General features: G+C 34.2%; 1 protein-coding gene and 1 non-coding gene across 2 annotated transcripts; both read right to left on the bottom strand.

Moving 5' to 3' along the window:
- Positions 1 to 14,714: 14,714 nt before the first annotated feature.
- On the bottom strand, positions 14,715 to 17,486 carry LOC131658363 (uncharacterized). The gene is made up of 3 exons (XM_058927668.1): positions 15,993 to 17,486; positions 14,851 to 15,915; positions 14,715 to 14,783 (listed from the first exon to the last, which is right to left on the bottom strand). The coding sequence occupies exons 1-3, from the start codon at positions 17,484 to 17,486 to the stop codon at positions 14,715 to 14,717; spliced, it is 2,628 nt and encodes an 875-aa protein (XP_058783651.1).
- A 1,211-nt stretch (positions 17,487 to 18,697) lies between these two features.
- On the bottom strand, positions 18,698 to 18,770 carry TRNAR-CCU (transfer RNA arginine (anticodon CCU)). The gene has a single exon. It is a non-coding gene; the product is annotated as a tRNA-Arg (tRNA).
- Between the last annotated feature and the right edge of the window lie 2,997 nt (positions 18,771 to 21,767).

The raw sequence follows: 21,767 nt of genomic DNA on the forward strand, positions 1-21,767 counted from the left end.
TAATGCTTGAGAAAATCCTCTGCTAGTTCATCCCATGTGCGGACATGGGTTCGTTCGAGACGCGTATACCATTCAAGGGATGCCCCACTGAGGCTACCTTGAAAGAAGTGCATTAGAAGCTTATCATTTTCTGCATATGGAGCCATTTTGTTTCAAAATGCCTTGATGTGACTCATCGGACAAGTGGTACTCTTGTATTTCTCAAAGCTTGGGGCTTAGAATTTAGCAGGAATCTTGATGTCAAGCACTTGGCATAAATCAATGGCATTTAAACCGGATGAGCTACGAATTTCTAAAACATTCAACCTTTCTACTAGGAGGTGGAATTTTCTCTCATTTTCTTCGATCGGGAACTTGAAAGCTTCCAATTCAGAATCGTTCTCATGGTGTGAAGCCTCATTGTTAGGAATTTCCACATGCACATGTTTTGATCCCCCATTAGCAACAGTGGTGGGAGTATCATTAGTCAACTTAATAACACTTTTTCTGAGCTCCTCTTGCCCCTTAATAACAACGTGGAGAGTCTCCAAGAGTTGATTCATCCTCTCCCCTATAACATCCATGTCCTTGCGAAGTTCAACCTGATTTTGTTCAAGATGGTCCATGATTCTCCTCTGATTAATCCTTGTATGATACATACGTAGGGAAATCAGTTTCGTTGATGAAGCAGAAATCGAGATTGAAAGGGACCCCAATAAGCTTCTGATACGGAACCATGAAATGCAATATGATATGAATGCAGTGTTTCGTTTATGGAGAATCCTAAAGTCTTTTCGCACATTTTTATTTCTTCTTTTCCTTTTCTCCCTTTTTTTTTTGAAATCAAGGCTTTGTATAGAATATCTTTTATTTATTTTTTTTCGTTTCCCCTTTTTTGGAAATAGACTTTAGAATCCCCCACAAATGAAGTGGAAAAAGCAATGATGTTATGCAACGCAAGAGCATGGGATCAAGGTCCATATAATCTGAGTAACCACTGTGCAATCTCTAGATAACTGATGTAACACCTCTGTACAGGTGAAATGTCACAGGATCAAAGGTTCGACGCCTTTTTTGAATACCAGAATATCAAGCACCATGAGAACGGACCAAATAAAGGTCCGACCTCCAATATGAAGAAGCAATGGTATGTAGGAGCCAAGGTTTCTTGTCCCACCCCAATCTCACGGGTATGTAGTCTAGACACGGACAAGTGGTTCCTAATGGTCACTAGGGTCTACAGTTCCCATGGGGTACAAAGTGTTTGAGGCAACAAGCGTGTCAGACACAGTGTTCCATGAAAGAACCTCGCCCAGTTGTGGTACCCCATGTCAAGCTCGATCATAGCAAGCGCTACGGGAGTCAACATGAGCATCCACACTAATCATATCTGTCACTGACCTGGGTAGTGAGCCTTTTACTTCACAAAACCCCCCAACTGCAAAACAAACAGAAAAAAATATGTGACCCCCACGGGGGCCCAGAAGTATAGTCCGGATGCATGCGGAAATTAAACATGATATGCAAGCAGGAAAATAGACATGATATGCAAGCATAAAATAAATGAATGTAGGACATATGCATTAGATAAGCACACCCAATAAACAAACAAACAAAGACTAGGATCGACTCGCTAAGAATGGACCACATATCTATCTTATAAGGAAAGGAACGCCAGCAAACCTAAAACGAATAAGAACAAGGTCTTTCGACCAGAGAACTAGGTACGTGAGTCGGTTACGCAAGGGGAAGGTACTAGAACCCCTCACGCCCATCGTACTCGATGGTATCCACCTATGTTTGTTTCTATCTAAAAGGTGCAATCTATGTCTAAGCCTAATGCGAATGCATGCAAAAGAAATATGGGGAAAAGCAAGGTTATTTACAATTGTGCTCGCTTAGGCCCCGCGACCCAATGCCTACGTATCCCTTTTAGGAATCAAAGCGCCGTAGTTTGGCTCACATGTTTATGTTTGTTTTTGTGTTTTTTAGTTGGGCAGAGTTAACGTTCGCGCTCCTGCATAAGGGGATGGTCTACGATGCGTTCGAGCGGAAATAATATTGCCCTTAAGAAAGAGAGAAGAGAGAGAGTTTGAGTGTTTCAAGTGGGACCCTTAAGCAAGGGATACTTGAGTTACTCTTTGGTTGGTGTTTTTTATGATTGAGAATTTCTGCTCAAGTGATTCCCTTAAGCAAGGGAGACAAGGGCTTCCATTCCCATTTTATTGTTTTTATCCTTTATTAATGTTTTAGATGTTTTCTTTGTATTGTTTAGAGGGAATTAGTTTGAATATTTGTTAGATGTTTTAATGTTGTAAAAAGAAAAAGAAATGATAGGGGAACTAGCCTAAGAGTTCTAACCTAATAGTTATTGTTTATGAGTCTACCTAAAGTTAGGATTTTAAGGGAAATGACTAGCCTAAATTCAAAATTATAAGCAAAAGTCGAGCAATAGAATGATACAAAAATCATACCAAAAAATAACATGGAAATGGTACAAAAACATAAAGGAAACGATTCAAGCATTAGTGCAAAATTAACCTAAAAAAACTACTATTTTTTATGAGTTTTATGCCAAAATTGCCTAAACATCTAGCAAAATTATGATTTTTTATCGTCTTTAGAACCTAGAAAATATAGGAAAAATTATAGAAAAAGTCCTAATTCTAATTTGCAAATTATGTGAATCAGGGGGATGAAGTCAATATTGGGGTGTGAATAGTAAGTTGGGCGCAGGCCCATGGTGTTGGCCAAGAGGTTGTTTTTGTTATAGATTCTTGAATCAAAAAAGGAAATGGTGATGGGATCGGGCCTATGGAGGAGGTGTGAACAGCAATTTTGTTCAAGCCCAATGGAATGTTTTTTTGTACAGATTTTTGTTCAGCCAAAATGAGGATGGTGTGATGGGCCTAGTGGGATTTCAATAAGAATTTTGTGAGTCCAAGGAGATTGGATTGATCCATTTCTCTATCAATTCAGATTTTTATGTTTCAATTAACAAATTTAATTAAATAAATTAAAAAGAAAAAAAATTAAAAAAGGAAGAAAAGGGCTTAGGGCTACGTTATTGTGACTATCGCAATCCCTTTCCCCTTTCAAACTCAGACACGGCAGCACTCTCTCTCACTCCATCTTCTCCAACGAAAATAAGACTGACCCTGCCATAAAGAGGGCAGGTAGTCTAAGGGAAGGATATAATAGTCATTCTTAGGCAACAGGCGAGGAAACCTTAGCAACAGGATAAATCATCATTTACCGAGGCAACATCGAGGGACAAAATTGATGATGAATGAACTGAGGGCAACATTTGCTTTAGGTATCCTCGGAATCGATGGACTTTGACTATTCTGCGATAAACAACAAAATAAGGCAGCAGGGCAGCAAATTATAAGGCAACAGGAAACAAGAGGGGTTACCCAAAAGTGTGTGTGTGTGTGGCACAATCATGTGATTCAGTTCAGATATTTTATCTTATAAGGTTTAGTGATTCTAAGTTCAATTCAGGGTTACACTCCCTAGAATTACTAACCACATCAAATAATATCAAGACAAAATAAAAGGCAGAAAGAATAAGGTCATACGCTATTACAATAAACACCTGCGGGGAAGGGAAAATAAAAATAGAAAAATAAGGGCAAAAACATGGGAGGCAAATTAATGCCAAGGCCTCGAGCCTTGTCAAATTCGCGGTTATCCCTGAAAAATCAAAAAGGAAGAAGAGAAATGGTTAGTGCATTAAAGATCGACAACCCTGATTTACCGGGATAAATCAGGGTTAGAAACCATAAGATTAAATCATTTAAAAATCAATAATTTAAATAACACCAAAGGTTAAAGAAAAGTCAAGAGTTCGATTTAATATATCAATTAAATAATTATTGGATTAAATCCTAATTATTTAATTGATTAAAAGTATTTATGAAAATAAAATTGAATTTAAAATAAAAAACAATTATCAATAGAATTGTAAAAAATTGAACTTTCGACAAAAATAAATAATTATAATTTTATTATATAAACTAATTTATTAAGATAAATAAAAAAATAATAATAATATAAAGAGAAAATAATAAAATAAAAGTGTTTATGTAATTAAAATTAAAAAAAGTTGAAAAAAACTTAGCTTCGATCCTGTGTGACGCGTTTATGAAGGTGTATGGTACGTCTGCCTGCCTGGATACGTTGGATCAGGAGTTGGGATGATCTGATGGTTGCTAAAACGAGAGTGCACCATACGCGCATGCGTCTTGAAGCGCTGGATCCATCTGAATTTGAAAACCAGCGCGCTCGTCTTCTGGCCAATAAGGGATTGACGCATCATCGTCTTCTTCCCTCCACCGTCGTCTAAAGTCTGCAACGACCTTTAGTGACGGTTCTGAACCATTGTCATAGCCCTGTTCTTACGAATACACCTAAAACAACATATAAATTCTTCGTGAGGCCATGAATAAGTTCGTCTAGGCCTCGTGAATTCAATCATGGCCTTAATTTGGCCTAAAAGTACTTGTAACAAAAAGCCCTAAAAGAAAACCCTAATGTCCAACAATGGTGTTTTAGAATATGTGCACGCAATCAAGTAATTATCCAACCAAAAACACTCCACACACCATAACAAACATAATTATGCAATCAAAATATGTATATGTATCATGAATTCAAGCAATCGAAAGAAATTAAATTCATACAAATCGTGGCTAAGTGGAGGTAATTCTGGGGGTGTTGATTGCGTGTGATGATCCAAACAGCTTCACTTTACTCCCAGGAACGTGTAGCAATGCCTGAAACCCTTTGAAACGTCTCCAATCTCCGAAACCGAGTTTGAGTATTTCTTGGATTTTGAGAGCTTGAAGGTAGTTCTTTTTGCAGAGAAAAATTCGTGTTAGGGGTCTGGGAATGTTGTGTTTATATAATAGAGTGAATTAGGTCAACAAACTTGGATGGAATCTCTTTAAATCTTTGATTGTCATTTGAGAAAATATGATTTTCAATATGGGTTTCAATCTTTCTAATTGTGGCCAATTTTCAATCTTTTTTCACCAATCTCCTTGTGCACAAAATTTGTATCATATAAGGTGTGATTTGATGATTGGAATGATTGGTAATCAACATTAAATCAAATCTTTTCCCAATTTTTTTTAAATCTTTGATTTTCATCAATTTTTTTAATGAATAAAATTCACTAAAAAATCAAATAATAATCAAAAATTCGTGGCATTCAGATTGGATCTTCTAGATAACTTAAGTAGCAAGATTGGATCTTAAAAAATTGGGCCTCTTTACAAAGAAATCCATTTTGAAGCCTTTTATTTCACATTTTTTCTTCAAAATTAGCCAACTTTGACAAGGCATATCTCCCTCAATTTTAAAGATATGGAAGAGTTATAGGACTTTTTGGAAACCTCAGGATGTCCTATATAAGCCACTTTGGAAGCTTTTTTCCATTTGAGGATTTTATCTTGATGATATGGGCTTTGAAAAAAAACTGCTTTTGGTTGACTTTCAAAAGGACCTATAATCTTTTGATCCATATCTCTCAAATGAAGCATTTTTAGACTTGGCGTGTGAGAGACAAAGTTGTATAGAATTCAATTTCCTTCAAAATGAGCTTTGGATGGGAAATTTCTGATGTTCCATGTGAAAGTTATGGCTGGTCAAAGTTCAGTTGACTTTAGGTCAAAAAATCCTAATTTAGAAACTTTAGGTTTTGTTGATTTCTGAACTTTCCTTGATGAATCATGATCAATCCTTGATCAAATGATGAATGATACTTCAAAATAAGGATGTTGACAAAAAATCAAGAGTTTTTACTGTACTTTGACCACAGTTGACTTTTAGGTCAAACTAGTCGATTGTTGACTTTCTGAGCAATTGGCTGGGCAATCCTTGGAATTGAAGCTTGTACTTTGCCATAGAGATAGTTTGAAGCATCATAGGCCATATGAAATCCATTGGAGACTTTGATTCATTGATTTTCTTTAGGGAATTCAAAACCCTAGTTCATTGAGCCATTGTTTAGGAGAATGTATCTTTGAGAAAGGTGAAATGAGATGTGCAAATTTTGGAGTATGACAGATATTTATTTTAATTTACTTATTAACAAAAAAATAAAATATTATTTATTTATAAATATTATTTTGATAAAATAAATTTTATTGTATTTTTTATATAATATTTATTTAAAAATACAATTTTATGTATATATATCATTCTTTAGACTTAAGATAAACTAGTAAGACGCAATTTTATGTATCAAATTTCAAATTTATTTTGACAATTATAAATTTTTTTATGTTAATTGATTAATGGTAAAACACAAAATTATATTTTTCTTATATATATGAATAAGGAACAAATGACACCAAGGTGTCAAAGTTTAATTTGATACCAAATCTCAATCCTTAAAAGAATTGATCAAACGATCGTACTAAATATAATAAAATAATAAAACATATATATACAGCCTATTATTTTTCCTAAAAAATAAGCTATTTATATGTCTACTTGATCTAGTACTATCAACAGTTGAAATTTGGTGTCAAATTAAACTTGGACTCTTTGGTGTCATTTAATCCTATATATATATATATATATATATATATATATATATATATATATATATATATATATATATATATATATATATATATATATATATGGTTCAATAATTTTTTTAAAGAACCGAACCAATTGAAACCGCATTAGTTTGGTCTGATTTAGTTCGATTTTATTTTTAGAAGTCAACCGAACCAAACTGAAGCGCGCATTTTTTTCTTTTGTAGTTTGGGTGATTTTTAGCATCTAAACCGCACCTCGAACACTCTAGAAAAAGTTGCATACCTTTGATTTTGGTCTTAGTCCCTCCAAAAAAAAAGATCATCACTGTTTTGCACTAAACTTCCAATGATGGAAGTTGGCCTTTGAAATGCTCTGAGTCTGTTTTGCACTAAAGTTTCACTGGTGGAGGTTGACCTTTGAAATACCCTCAGTTTTATCAAAATAAGTAAGACAACTAAGAATTGAGTTGCGAACACTCAAGAAAGGTACACACACTGTTACTGAATTTCTCGAAAAAATCAAGGCAATCTTAGATTCTCTAATGTCAATCGCTGAAACAATTTTTATTACTGAGCAATTGGATGTTATTCTCGAAGGATTACCTTCAGAATATGAATCTCTAGTTACGCTTAGTAATACATAATACACTCCACAAGGTCAGTATCTCACCTGCTTATGGTAACTATGGTAATTCATATGGCAATTCTTATTCGTATGTGAGACCCTGCTACTGCTGGAATTACACTGCTAATGCTACATCTCAACTACAACAAGTAGCTGCCTGGACCATGCATGTGCCTTTAGGTCCTCCTAATTTAGTTCCCCAAGCTATGTTTACCAATGCTACTAATCCTACTGCATCCATTCCTTTCTTTGATACAGGTGCCATAAACAATGTGAGTTCTCAACCAGCACTTAACAATATTAGAGTGCCTCCTCATCCTCACCTACAAAACGTCTTTTCTAGGAAATGGTCAAGGTTTAAGTGTTCATTCCATTAGTTTACTTTCTTAGCCAAAATATATAAGAGAATTCTTACATTGATTAGTTTACTTTCTTAGCCAATTGAAATGATTGTTTTTCCTAAATGGTTCTTATCATAGCCAGAGAGAAAATTCTTTGGAAAAAATTGATAGCATTGCATGACCATATTTTTTTATAAATAAATGAGACTGCAATCATTATGGGAACAACTTCTCTATCTATCACAAAAAATTGGGTAGTGTACATTACACCAATCACATAACATTATTTAATTTTGTTTTATTTAATTAATTATTAAATAGTATTTTTTTTATTGCTTTCAAAGTATTTTACATTAAAGGTAGTTCTACCCAACTTTTTGTGTTGGATAGATAAGAATTCACCTATATTCATTTTAATAAAGGAGTTATAACTTTTTAATGCCAGAACAAAAACATTAAGTTGGATTATGCTAAAAAAAAGGTAGAATTAAAAAAAAAAATTAATTAAGAATAAGTATGAAATTTTGTGTTGTTGTATTAAGACTATAGAATTTCATTAGTGTATATGTTTTGATAAAAAGATAACTAAACAAGGATGTTGACGTGACAAAATATTTTATATATATATATATATATATATATATATATATATATATATAATTAAAAAGAAAAATTAATTAGGAATAAGCTGTGTTGCCCGACTTTCCTATGGGTTAGCTTTATTGGATGATTTGGTACTTTCGTGGGCTATCTGTATTGGCCGACTTGGTACCTTTGTGGGCTGGCTTTGTGGGCTAGCTCTACTGAACGACTTGGTTGTCCCTTTGTGAGCTAGCTCTGTTGGGCAACTTGGCTATGCCTTCGAGGTTTAGTTAGACAAGATTGCTTTTTATTTTCTCGAAGTACATAGTCCCACAAGCGCGAGGCCTGAAGGGTCGAAGCGCTTAAGGTATTGGTGTCTTAGTTGATAATCCATATTAGAAAGATCCTAAAGTCCCACATTTGTTGGAGATAGAGCAATATATATATATATATATATATATATATATATATATATATATATATATATATATATATAGGGACACTCCTCACCTTACCAACCGGTTTTGTAAGAATGAGTTAGGTCAAACTCCAATATGGTATCATAATCTACCGATCAGACTATGGGCCCGCCCACCGTTGATATCAATGCACCAAGCCCAAAAAGAGTGTTAGGCATGAGGGGTGTATTAGGAAGATCCTAAAGTCCCACATTAGTTGGAGATAGAGCATTGAAAGAGTATATAAAGAGGGACACACCTCATCTTACCAACCGGTTTTGTAAGGATGAGTTCGGTCAAACTCTAATAATCCAAAATATTATTTTCCAAATATACATAGCCTCTCAAGCGTGAGGCCTAAAAGGTCGAAGCGCTTAAGGTATTTAGTGTCTTAGTTGATAATCCATAATATTATATTTCGGATATGAACATACTTCGACAATATGCTTAAACTTTGTTGAACCAAAAAGCTATCCATGTTGAGATACTAAAGTTTGATCAAAATCTTAGAAATAGTGGGATTCGTACTTGCAAGATTCCATTTTAAGGGATATCCTTCAGAAGAAAAACTAATCATTATCGCATCTTGAGTTGCATTGCAAAATCATTGAAAAGATAATTGGTATGTTTACACATTCCCACCTTAATCAACCCTACATCTTGAGTTCTTTTGATTTCATTTGTTTTTTTTTCTCAAATGATTCCTAATTTGTTTCAAACTCGTTAGTAGGGATGCCCATAAAAATATGTGCTTCATCATACTACAAAATATGTTCACCCGAAATAGTGGACATGTTATTCACATTTTTAAGTGAGGGTAGTTCAACTAGAAAAAATTAATATTTTTATATATGACACCATCACTTGAGTTCGAGTTCGAGACCTCATAACTATTTTTGTGAGTTTTTAGTAGTTGTTGTCACTTCAATTACCCACTCAAAAATATATAATACAATGGCATTACCAAATTTGTTGGGTGTATCATAGGCAGTACTTTAGTTTTTATAAGAAAATATATTATGTTAGATTAAAGTTGTGATTCTCATATCTTGTTAAATATCTCAATTAATAGTTGTGTAAGAATATTCGATTGCAAGAACATAAGTTTGAAGTTGCGATATTTCACTTATTATTTTTAAGAGTGAAATTTTAATTATTAAACTACTCGACAAAATAGTGATCCTATTGTAAGCATGTGGCATTATAAATCAATCCTAAAAAATTAAATTTTTTTTGTTTCTTATTCAAATTTATTTTAAAAGTATAATAATAAAAATAACAATAGCATGTAACAAAATTCTGTTTAAAATTTTAAAATTAATTTTCATCTCTAAATTGTAAATTTTTTTTGTGTCATAGTGAGTCCAATTTAATTTAGGCTTAATAGCAACTTTGGTCCCCCTATTTTACCTTTTTTTGAATTTTGATCCTCCCATTTTAAAAACCTGGATTTTGGTCCCTTTTTCATGTTTTGTTTTGAATTTTAGTCCTCCATCAAATTTGGAACAATTTTTAAATGAGGTGGCGCTGCCTTTGATGACGTGTCAATTTGAAGTCATAAATATTTATTTCCACCTCAGAAAATTCATTTTTAAATTAATTAAAATTTAGATGTGTCATTAAAATTATTATTATTATTTCATTATATTTATTATTAATTCATTTTCATTATCAAAATCTTATAACAATTAACAAAACCTAAAGAGACACGCTTTAACCCTTTTGATTGAGACCCATGAAGATGCAAACTGAGGAATACGAACCGTAAGTTCATCGTCGTCATCACCGTCCCCATCGTAATCTTTGTTCATCGTCATCGCCATGGCAAATCCAACTTTTGTTTTGAGGTATGCAAACTTCTTGTACTGATATTGCGTATACGTTTAGGAATACGTTTGGGATTTACGTTTAGGTTTACATTTGGGATTTATGTTTAGCTTTACGTTTGGGTCCTAGTTTGTCTGTGGTTTCTTTATGGTTACATTGTGGTTGGGATTTATTTTGTGGTTTGCGTATTCATTTCTTGGTGACATTGTGGTTTGCATATTCAGTTCTTGTTGTTTACAGAGGTGTGTTTTTATTTTGTGTAGGCCAAGTGAAACACAAACTGTAAGACTTAGAATACATCATAGGGGACATTTGGTGCAACATCCAGTGAAGTTGTATGTTGGAGGGATTGCAAGTGAAATGAATTGGGACTGGGATGTGGACTTAATGTCCTATTGTAATATTCGGTGTTTATGGTATTGGAATCCTAAGTATGCCTTTTCTCGTGGACTTCGGCCTTTGAATGATGACAAAGATGTGTTAAAATTCATGGAAGATATTAGAGGATATAAATTGATCGACGTTTATGTTGAACACAAAGTCAAAGAAGTTAATATTGAGGATGTTAGGTTTGAAGAAGTAAATGTTGAAGAAACAATTGTTGAAGATGAAAATGTTGAAGAAGCAAATGGCGAAGATGAAAATGTCGAGGATGTCAATGTTGAAGGTGTCAATAGTGAAGACAGTGAAACAGATCCTGATTATGAGGAGTGTGAGGATGATGAGGATGGTGAGGAAAGTGAGGAAAGTGAGGATGAAGAGTTGAACTTAGGTCATGATTTCGGTGTTAATTGGACCACGGTTCTCCCTAACACTTCAACCGAGCAACCCTCAAGATTGGTTGTTAATTCTGATAATGAATGTTGTGATTCAGATGAGCTATGGCCGACAAATGTTACTCAACCAATCAACCCTCCAGTCATGAGAAGATCTATTGGTCGCCCAAAGAAGAATCGTAACAAGGTAAATGATGAGCCGAGGAATAGAAAAACATTGCCTAGAAGTCTTCAAACTGTGAAGTGCAAGAAATGTGGGAGTTTTGGGCATAACAAGCGAACATGTAAAGGCAAGAGAGCTGCAGAGAGAGCAATTCCTAAGGGTGGAAACAAAAAGGCAAAAAAAACCGGAAACAACGGGGCTGAACAAACAGTTATAGACGGAGGATCGCAAGCGCCAAAGCCAACCCAAGAATAGAATTTAAGTTATGACATTTAGTTTAGGTCTTGTTTTGTGACATTGCTATATCTTGTGTTTCGTTTGTAATAGCAGCAACTTTGGTCTGCATTATCTAGTAACTTATGTGCCAAATTTATGACACTGATATATTTTGTGTTTCGCTTGTAATAGCAGCAAATTTGATCTGCAAGCCCATGAATCTTATCTGCCAAAATTATGTGAACAACAATATTTTAACTTTGACACTGCAATATTTTAACTTTGACACTGCATTATCTTGTTTTATGACACTGCATTATCTTATTTTATGACACTGCAATATTTTAACTTTGACACTGCATTATCTTCACCAATATTTAAATATGAGTGATTTGTTTTTCATTATTACATAATCTAATTCATTATTACTTTACACTTTGAATTTATACAATTAATTTAATGTTTTCAAATAATAATACAATGGCTGCTCCTTAAGGGTGGGACAATACAGGCTTGTGCAGCATGCAAATTCCAGGCTTATGTGTTGTTTAATAACACTCCGCAGCCACAGAATTGCAACACAGTGGCTGCTCTTTTGTTTGTGTCTCAATAGCATTCATATTCCAATAGCAATAACCATGGCAATTCAACAACAATGCCAAGTTCAAATGTTCCAAACTAAACAAAATAATGCCAATTTAAGATGTTCCAAACTAAAGGTCAGAATAACTTGGTTAAATTTCATTAATCTGGAAATTTTTTACAGAACACAACTACACTTCTAACTAGCAAAGCTAACAATACAAACACAATTACACAACTACACTTCTCACTAACATAACTAACAATACAAACACAATTACACTCATCACTTTAATACAACTAGTGCAAACACAACTAACAATACAAACACAAGAACCAAACCCACAAAATAGCCCATGACTTTTATCTTCTTCTTCAACAGCTCTTCATCTCTTGTCTTCATCTTCAAAAGCTCTTCATTTTTCCTTGTGTCACTCATTAAATTCACAAGTTCATCATTCTTATCTTTTAAAGATCTAATCGCATCCTTAGCACGATTGCTCATTTCTTCATCAAACCATTTAAAATGATTACATCCTTTTTTCCTCATCACTCTAAAATTACCACATCCATAAAACCTCCTTCCTGGATTCGCATAACTCAAAGAAGTCATCAATGGTGACTCAAGGTCACACCAACACCTATTCACTTTTCTTCTTGAACTGGACGAATTTGTTGAAGCATAAGAGAACCTTGATTCTGACATAATTGGAGAAACGAGATGAATATGAGTAGAAGAATGGAATCGGATTGAAACTTTGTATCGGAATTAGAAGAAGAGGAGGAACATTTGGGGAAGAACACTTCTCTAGGTTATAATTGGGGAAGAACACTTCTCTGCAGCTTTTAGGTTATATTTGGAGATGAACGTGCCTATATAATACTTCTAATATGTTATTATTTTTAGGGTTAAATAAGTTTTTGGTCCCTATAAAATTTCCAAATTTCGTTTTAAGTCCCTCTAAAATTTTCCTTCAAATTTCAGTCCCTACAAAATATTCCGTCTAAAGAAATGGTCCCTGACGTTAAAAGCCACTAACGGCTGCTGATGTGTCAAGACAGGTGGAATTTTTTTAAACCATTTTTTAATTGTTTTAATCCAGCGTGTTATTAAAGGGACAACACAGTGTCATTCCTTTGCAAATCCTTTGCCCTAATTCCTCTTCTTCATCTTCTGCCTCCATTGTTCCTCTTCTTCTTTTGCCCTACTTCCTATATCAGTGTCACTTTGTGCTTCTTCTTCGTTCATTCCTTCAAGTTATTCTTCGTCCATCGTGACCTATGTCGTCTGTTTCAGTGAAATCGCGATTTGGTGGTAGGTTTTGTGGGTGTCAAGCTCGGATGGTGATGTATCAATGTAACAATGGAGAAAATAAGGGGAGGTTGTTTTGGAGATGTCCTTACTGGAAGAATGCTGATACTTGTAATCTATTCATATGGGCTGAAGATGTTGGTGAAAAATCTGGAAATGAAGATCTTACCATTAGGAATTCAGAGTTTGATGTCATGGAATCTGTGGGATATATGAAGTCATTGTATGAGGATGCAAGGAAGAAGAACAAGAACTTAAAGGCCAAGTTGAAAATATTGGAATATCATGGAAAAATAAAGATGTTGGTTCTTGTTGTGTCCTGTATGATTAATTTGTATTTTGTGTTCAACTATAATTACTGAGTTGTTTAGGCTTGTGAAATAATGTAGTCTGGTTATGTTTGGTTATGTTTGGATTTTATGTTTGGAAAAATATTGTAGTTTGGTTATGTTCATTGTTTGATGTATTTGTTTGATGTTCTTGTTTGATGTTCTGGTTTAATGAAATACAATGTAGTTCTTGTTTCAATTTTGTTTGTTATGATACACATAAATGAAAAACCAAAGCAACTGAAAAATGGTTCATAATACCAAAGCAACTGATACAAAACCAAAGCAACTGATAAAAACCAAAGCAACTAATAAAAACCAAAGCAACTGATAAAACCAAAGCTCTTAGATTCAGTACAAAACAAAAGAGATACATCCAAAAGTGGTTCATAATACATCTTCATAATACAGCTTAGATTCAGTTCAACACAAAAGAGATACTTCCAAAAGTGGTTCATCATACATCACACAAATGTTTCAAAGTAAATAACAAAACAGTAGGACAATTATGGATCACTGAGTCATGCTCTTTTGGATGTCAGCCCATGGCTTGCTCCCACTAGCACTGCTCACAGTAGTGTCTTCATCAGGAATTTCAAGTGGATCATTTTGATCCCTTCCAGGCCCCGGTATATTTTTTGCCTTCAAAGTCCTTAGCCTATCACTCTTTCTAATTGGAGATGCAGCAAGATTGGACTTTTTCCTTGGTGATATCATTACCTTTACCTGTTAAGACAAAAAACAGTTAACAATGGTTTATAAACACAGCATGCCAAGGTACATCAATGTTTGTTACAAACTTACAGGGTCACACATAGTTGACATAGTTGGCTTGTTGGCAGCTTTGGACACCTTTGGAGCAATGGATGGTTTGACAGTTTTTGGAACCTTGGGGCATTTCCCAATAAAGGTCTTGGGACCAGGTCTTTTACTCTTGACAGGACTAGTATCAATTCTCAATGGTGCAATGTCAAGTATTCCCTCCTACATTTGCAGTAGACTTTGACTTCTTTGATTTCCCTCCTATTTGCACAGAAGCCTGCAACCAATGTAATTGTAAGAAAATCAACCAAAATAACTGTAACCAATTTAGTTCAATTACTTACCCTTTTTTTGACTCCAGAAGTTCCCACATTAGGTGTTTGGCTTCCTTGGGTGGGTGCAACACCTGTTGGTACATCTGTTGGTACATCTCTTGATACATCTCTTGGTACATCTCTTGGTACTTCACCAACAATAACTGCTAGCTGTTTGTTTTTCTTACAAGTCCTTTTGTTATGTCCATATTCAAAGCAAATCTTGCACCTATGACTTGTGTTAGTCCTTTGCCACCTTGTTTGACTTTCTTCATCAGCCTCTCTTCTTCTCAATTTCTTTGGTCTGCCAGGGCCTCTCTTATAACTAGGTGGCAAGATTTCAGGGTCAGTGGTCTTTGGCCATTTGTTTTGGCCATTAATAGGACTGATAACTTCATTGTAACATGTTACATAGGTAGACTTATGATAACACTTGTGTACATAGTTAATGGGGTTATCTACCTTCCTATGAATGGCTGCAACAGCATGTCTACATGGGATCCCTACCAAGTCCCAAAAATTACAAGAACATGTATGTTTTGCCAAGTCCACAACAAAACTATCTGTGAACATTACATGAGTAACCTGAAATGTTAATCTACCTGCATAAGTGGGCAGCCAACTAGCACTTTTTTCTATCTCCCTATCTAACCTTCTAAGTGGCTTAGACATAATCACTCCTTTGTAATTCTCTACCTTCTCCCTAAGAGTGGCAAACCTACCCATTAGATAGTTCCTAATCCATTCAAACATGGTTAGTATAGGTTTATCCCTTTGCATCAAAATAGTAGCATTAAAAGATTCACTTAGGTTGTTCATAAGAACATCACACTTAGAGTAGAAGGGAAAGGCATGCTTACACCACTTATTCTTGGGAATAGCATTCATCCATTCATAGGCATCTGGATTTGCCTCTTTAATTTGATTCATCTTAGCCTCATGGTCTTCAAAATAGGTTGCCTTTGCTGCAGCCATTATTAGATCTCTATAGAGTGTACCACCCCCAAACTTCTTCTTGAAGTTAGCATACAAATGTCTTAAGCAAAACCTGTGCTCAAATTCAGGATAGTCTTCCTCAAATACATTCACCAATCCCTGCATATAAAGACCTAAGTTAATACTTAAAATCACATATAATCACATATAAGGAAATAAAGATTAACAAATAACACCTTTTGCTGATCAGAAATGAAGCAACACCTATTATCAGAACCTATGTCTTCAAGAAGCAACCTCATAAACCAGCTCCAAGAGTCTCTACACTCAGTCTCCACAACACCAAAGGCAAGTGGAAGATACTGATCATTAGCATCCCTACTGACAGCTATCAACAATATTCCACCATATTTGTTCTTTAAGTGACAACCATCCAATCCTATGAAAGGTCTACAACCATTCTTGAATGCTCTCTTTGTACCATCAAAGCACATGTAGCACCTTTCAAACTTAGGTGGCAAACCAGAAATGTTCAACTTAAATGTATTACCTATACATGCTCTTCTCAATTCAGCTCCATATGACCATAACATAGTGTACTGCTTGGCTGAGTCACCTTCAACAACCCTTCTAGCTATTTGCCTTGCTTTGAAAGCCCTACATCCAGTAATTTCTGTGGCAAACCTCAATCTAACATCAGAAACAATCTCATTCAATTTCATACCTGAATTGTTCTTCAACTTGTCCACAATTATTCTAGACACCCAATCAGCATTAGCATTCTTGTTGAAGAACTTCCTTCCACATTTGTGCTTCTGAATTAAAGTCTTAATCCTGAATGATTCAGTTCTCAACACTCTACTGCATAAAACAGTGTAACCACATTGTTGTTTATCCTTACAAATAACCCTGCACCTTTCCCCATCATTCTTGGCAAACTTAACTTCCCTCCCATTCAACACATTGTGTTCCAGTACAGCCTTTTTAAATTGCTTCAGAGATGAAAATTCCATTCCAACCTTGAACTTAAATTCCTTTCTAAGTTTTTCATCATCCCTAAACTTTACCATTGAAGGCCTACCACCATCACTATCATCATCTGCCCCACTATCAAGCTCATCTGTTAAGTAGTCATCATCAATTATGTGTTCCCTTTCCATCTCTGCTGTCATCATTCCTGTATGTATACCACCTGCACCACTTTCTGCTCCACCTGCACCATTTTCTATTCCACCTGCACCATCTTCTACTCCACCTGCACCATTTTCCACTCCACCTGCACCAGAATTGTTGATCTCTTCACCTACATCTTCATCATTATCATTCATCCTCTCCTCTTCACTATCTTCAAAATGTATTCCATCCAAAGAGTCTTCACTTGATTCACTATCTTCACTATCTTCTGAATTAACATTGTCTTTTGGCTCAGTATATATCTCAATATCAGACTTTGTTTCCTCAGCACACATAGCTAACAATGTTGCATCCTCATCATTAACAAGTGGTTTTAGATCATTTTCAAGTGAGCCATGTTCGGACTTCCACCACATTTTCACATCTTCCTTTATAAATGAAGCATCCAAAGACTTAAGTAAATCACATGCTTCAAAATATGACCAGAAATCTGGGTCCTGACCAGCTATAGCAAAAACATCGCCCCCTTCATATGATACCCCTTCATCTCTTACAAATTTGCCATTGGTAAAAAAGACAACCTTAAATAACCCCATTCCCTACACATTTCAATGGTATATCAGACAAAAATAGAACCCTAAATACTGCATGCAAGGAACGCACAACCCTAAACAAGTTTCAAGACAGAAATGTCGCAATTATTAAACAATAGAATCAGAAAGTGGGACTTACCTTGTCGTTTTTTGGGACCGGAGCAAGAGCAGGAGTTGTCGTTGTTGGGACCACTTGAATGAAAGGGACAAGAATGGATGAGAGAAGAGGGACCACGATGAAGATTAGAGAAAGAGGAGGGACCAGAAGAAGAAGATCATCTTAAAGATAAGGCTGGATTAAAACAATTAAAAAATGGTTTAAAAAAATTCCACCTGTCTTGACACATCAGCAGCCGTTAGTGGCTTTTAACGTCAGGGACCATTTCTTTAGACGGAATATTTTGTAGGGACTGAAATTTGAAGGAAAATTTTAGAGGGACTTAAAACGAAATTTGGTAATTTTATAGGGACCAAAAACTTATTTAACCCTTATTTTTAACTTATTCTTTTTATTATATATAATAAAAAACATTTAATATAAATTAAAGGCTTAAATACACTTTTCGTCCCTGTAAGTTAGCGTGTTTTTGATTTTCGTCCCTGTAAGTTATTTTTTTGGGTTTTAGTCCCTATATCTTACTTTTTGCTTGAGGTTTAGTCCCTAAAGCCAAAATCCGTAGGAAAATCTGCAGGTTACCTACGAATTTTCTTGTGAAATTTCCTGCGGATTTTGATTTTAGGGACTAAAACGAACGCGAAACTGAAATATAAGGACTAAAACCCAAAAAAATAACTTACAGGGACAAAAATCAAAAACACGCTAACTTACAGGGACGAAAAGTGTATTTAAGCCTAAATTAAAGTTAAAAATATAACAAGAATAATGACATGGTAAAATTTACATATGACTTCAAACTGACACGTCATCAAAGGCAACGCCACCTCATTAAAAAATTGTTCCAAATTTGATGGAGGACTAAATTCAAAACAAAACATGTAAAAGGGACCAAAATCCAGGTTTTTAAAATGGGAGGATCAAAATTCAAAAAAAGGTAAAATAGGGGGACCAAAGTTGCTATTAAGCCTTTAATTTATCAGTTTTTTTCTTCCTTGTTTTAAGTTTAAACCTGAGGAAACCTGACTTTGTGCCTCGTAAATCGCAAAAACCTGGAATGCCTAGTAGAGTCTGGATAAGAAAATTTGAATAAAAATAACGCGCCAGGTAGGGGTCAAACCTACGACCTTCTGCTTAGGAAACAGACGCTCTATCCACTGAGCTACAGGCGCTTCTTGTTAGTTTTCGTATACCTAATAGTTTTACTAATAAAGTTCAGGATAAAAGCACTTATCTTTTTACGTTGAAGTTAAATGACCTTTCAAAATCCGATTTTCTTTCCCTCAATATCTTAACTTTTGGGTATCATGGCCCATGAGTAGTAATTTATATAAAATTATAAATAAATTATTATTATTATTATAACTAAATAATTAATTAATTATAAATAATATGAATAAAAAATTAAAATTAATTTTTGATAAAGTAGCCTCTTCTAGACCTTGTCATTTGCTTGTGGCCTATACAAAATCTCATATTTGATGCAGCATGAATTTTTTTGGTCAATATGTGACATGCTTCTATATAAAGATGTTTTTAAATAATGACAAAGTCATTGAGCCAATGAGCATACTATTTTCTTTATTATTTCTCTCATTCTCTATCATAGTTCAAGAACTTACACTTGTTCATTAACAGCTATAGCTGATGGCTTATTATTTTGGCGTCAAAAAGCATGCAATCGACACCTTAACTAATGATTTTAAATATATAATTCAAATAATATTTATATAATCAAGATTATACATAAAGAGCGGATAAAAGAACATTAAGTTGCGCCGCTATCTTTTTTAAATGACAAAATCAATTCATTCATTGTTTCTGGGGCTAAAAAATTAATAGTGTCAAAGGTAAATAATATAAAAACATGTTTATTGTCGGAAAACGCTTTTTCATACTTGGCCACTTTATTTGAAGCGGTTTTGAGAGTTGTCTGTCCCACAATAAAAGCTTCAGTCCTTAGTCCCACCAATGGAGAAACCTCAGTCAAGTGTACACATACATGTTTTCTTCCTACTCACTCACACACCAGAACATCTATTGACCTAAGAGTCGATCTCCCTTCCTGTGGACCAGTCAATAAATTCATAAGTGTCTATTTCTTCACAGATACCCTTGACAAATAGAACATCCCTAACAAAGTCATGTCGGTATTTGAATTCTGGAGGCTCCTTAAAATAAATAGTGTGTCTCTCAAATGTATCCAAGCACGCCTTGCACCAAACATGACAATCCTCATCATAAGGGAATCATAAGTCAATGTCTAAGGATGGTACGATACTCTACTGAGGATATATGTTGGCTTAGACCATCAATAGGGATCATGAGCATGTGATGCTTGCAAACAATCAAAAACTACTTTTTATTATATGGTCATATGTCAAACTTTACATCCAAGTCCCGGACACTTTTATTAAAAAAGGCACTCTCCAAGACATTCAAAATTGAAGATTCATGTCAAAAACTCAAAATCCATCACTAAAATTATAGATATAAAACTTTAAAATAATTATTATTTTATAAAAAAATTTAAAAGATCTATAATTAAATGTTGACTTATTTATAAGAACTAAAAATATATTTAACCCAAAATTAAAATTAATATTAATTTCTTTTCATTAATTAACACTCGGTATTTACATGAACACTCTTGACACTTGAGATGGCAAAAAGTCCTATATGAAAAACAAAAAAATTAGGCCTCCTACATGATCCTTTAAAAAGTCCTAATTAAAGACACCAAAAAAGTCCTATAGACCCCTTTAAAAATTAGGCCTCCTACACTCTTATTTTTAAGTTGTTTTATATTTTTATTATTTAAAGACCTAAGTAAAGACTTCAAATCTAATTTGTTTGGAACTATTTTAATTTTTTTTCAAATAATAAAAAGAACCAATTTTTCCTAAAACAAAAAAAATTCAAAAAACATTGATTTCTTCCAAAAATTAAAAATAATGTTTTTTCGAAAATTAACGAAGCTTTTTTTTAAAAAAATATAATCAATTTATTTCTAAAATAAAAAATTAATTTTTTCAAGAAAAAAAAAAACCTAAAACTGAAAATAAAAAGCATTTTTTTCGCAATTTAAAAAAAATCAGAAAAAAAACTCTTATCAAAAATATGAAAACTTGTTTATTTTTCAAAAACAAGAAAAGTTATTTTTTTAAGAAAAAACTCAAAAGATAAATCCCTTTTTTCGAAAAAAAAAAACTATTTTTCAATGACAAAAAAAACAAATATTTTTGAAAATCAATTTTTTTTTAAAAAAATCAAAATTAATTTTGAAGGATTTCGTGTTAGGAGATTTAATTATTTTGGAACTAATTTTAAAAATAAATTTTAGACCCCTCAAATTTAGGGCTTTAAAAGTTACGCTCTACTAACAACAAAGGAATTTTAAAAAATAAAGTAAAAAAACATTTATTTGATTTAATCGGGAGGAAAAATGGCTAGTTGGATTTTAAAACCCATTAACAATTTTATTGTGTTAGGATCCCATAGTGTTAGGGGCGTGCAGCACTTTCCGGTGTAGTGAGTCTTCAATTATGGGAAGAGATATATCATGTAAGAACCATGTTTTTTATGATAATGCTGCCCAGCTTGTTAGCGAGGCATGTCCCAGATACTGTAATAGACTCAAAGTACATGTCACCGGTGCTGTAATAGATTCAAAGCACATGTGACAAGTCATCGGTGCTGTAACAGATTCAAGGCACACAGATGAAGAGAGCTTGGTGGTTTCAGAAATGCATAATAAAGTGATAAAATGGGTGGTATGAATGATTGTAATGGTTTCAAGAAAATCAAAAGCAAACAAGGGGGACTGACCCGAGCTATTGACAAAGGACTTTGATAGATAGAATAAGGCACTAAAGACATCAAAAAAGTGTACGAGGCAAATACAGGCGAGGAGAGAGTTGATAGTAGGGGTTCACACTTTCAGTCATATCAAAGTTCAATAGTTGATCAATGCATTCCCTCCATGAGGAGATAAAGAGAAATCAGGATTGGGAATCAAAGGATCTGCCACATACAAACATATCTAATACCCTGCTGGTTCTCAATCCCTACAACATATCAAATTTCCTTTGCTTAATTGTATGTTGTAATTACACAACAAGAATACCAAAATGCAACAAAAGTTCAAACACTGATAGATCCATAGATAG

This window comes from Vicia villosa, linkage group LG3 (assembly GCF_029867415.1).
Source record: "Vicia villosa cultivar HV-30 ecotype Madison, WI linkage group LG3, Vvil1.0, whole genome shotgun sequence".
NCBI classification, from domain to species: domain Eukaryota; kingdom Viridiplantae; phylum Streptophyta; class Magnoliopsida; order Fabales; family Fabaceae; genus Vicia; species Vicia villosa.

Bases quoted from the DNA above. Each gene is read 5' to 3' on its own strand.
- LOC131658363 (XM_058927668.1), bottom strand. From the start codon at position 17,486: ATGGGGTTATTTAAGGTTGTCTTTTTTACCAATGGCAAATTTGTAAGA. The intron at 15,916-15,992 runs GTGTTATTTGTT...CTTTATATGCAG, and splicing joins TCATTTCTGATCAGCAAAAG to GGATTGGTGAATGTATTTGA. The intron at 14,784-14,850 runs GTAAGTAATTGA...CATTGGTTGCAG, and splicing joins CTTCTGGAGTCAAAAAAAGG to GCTTCTGTGCAAATAGGAGG.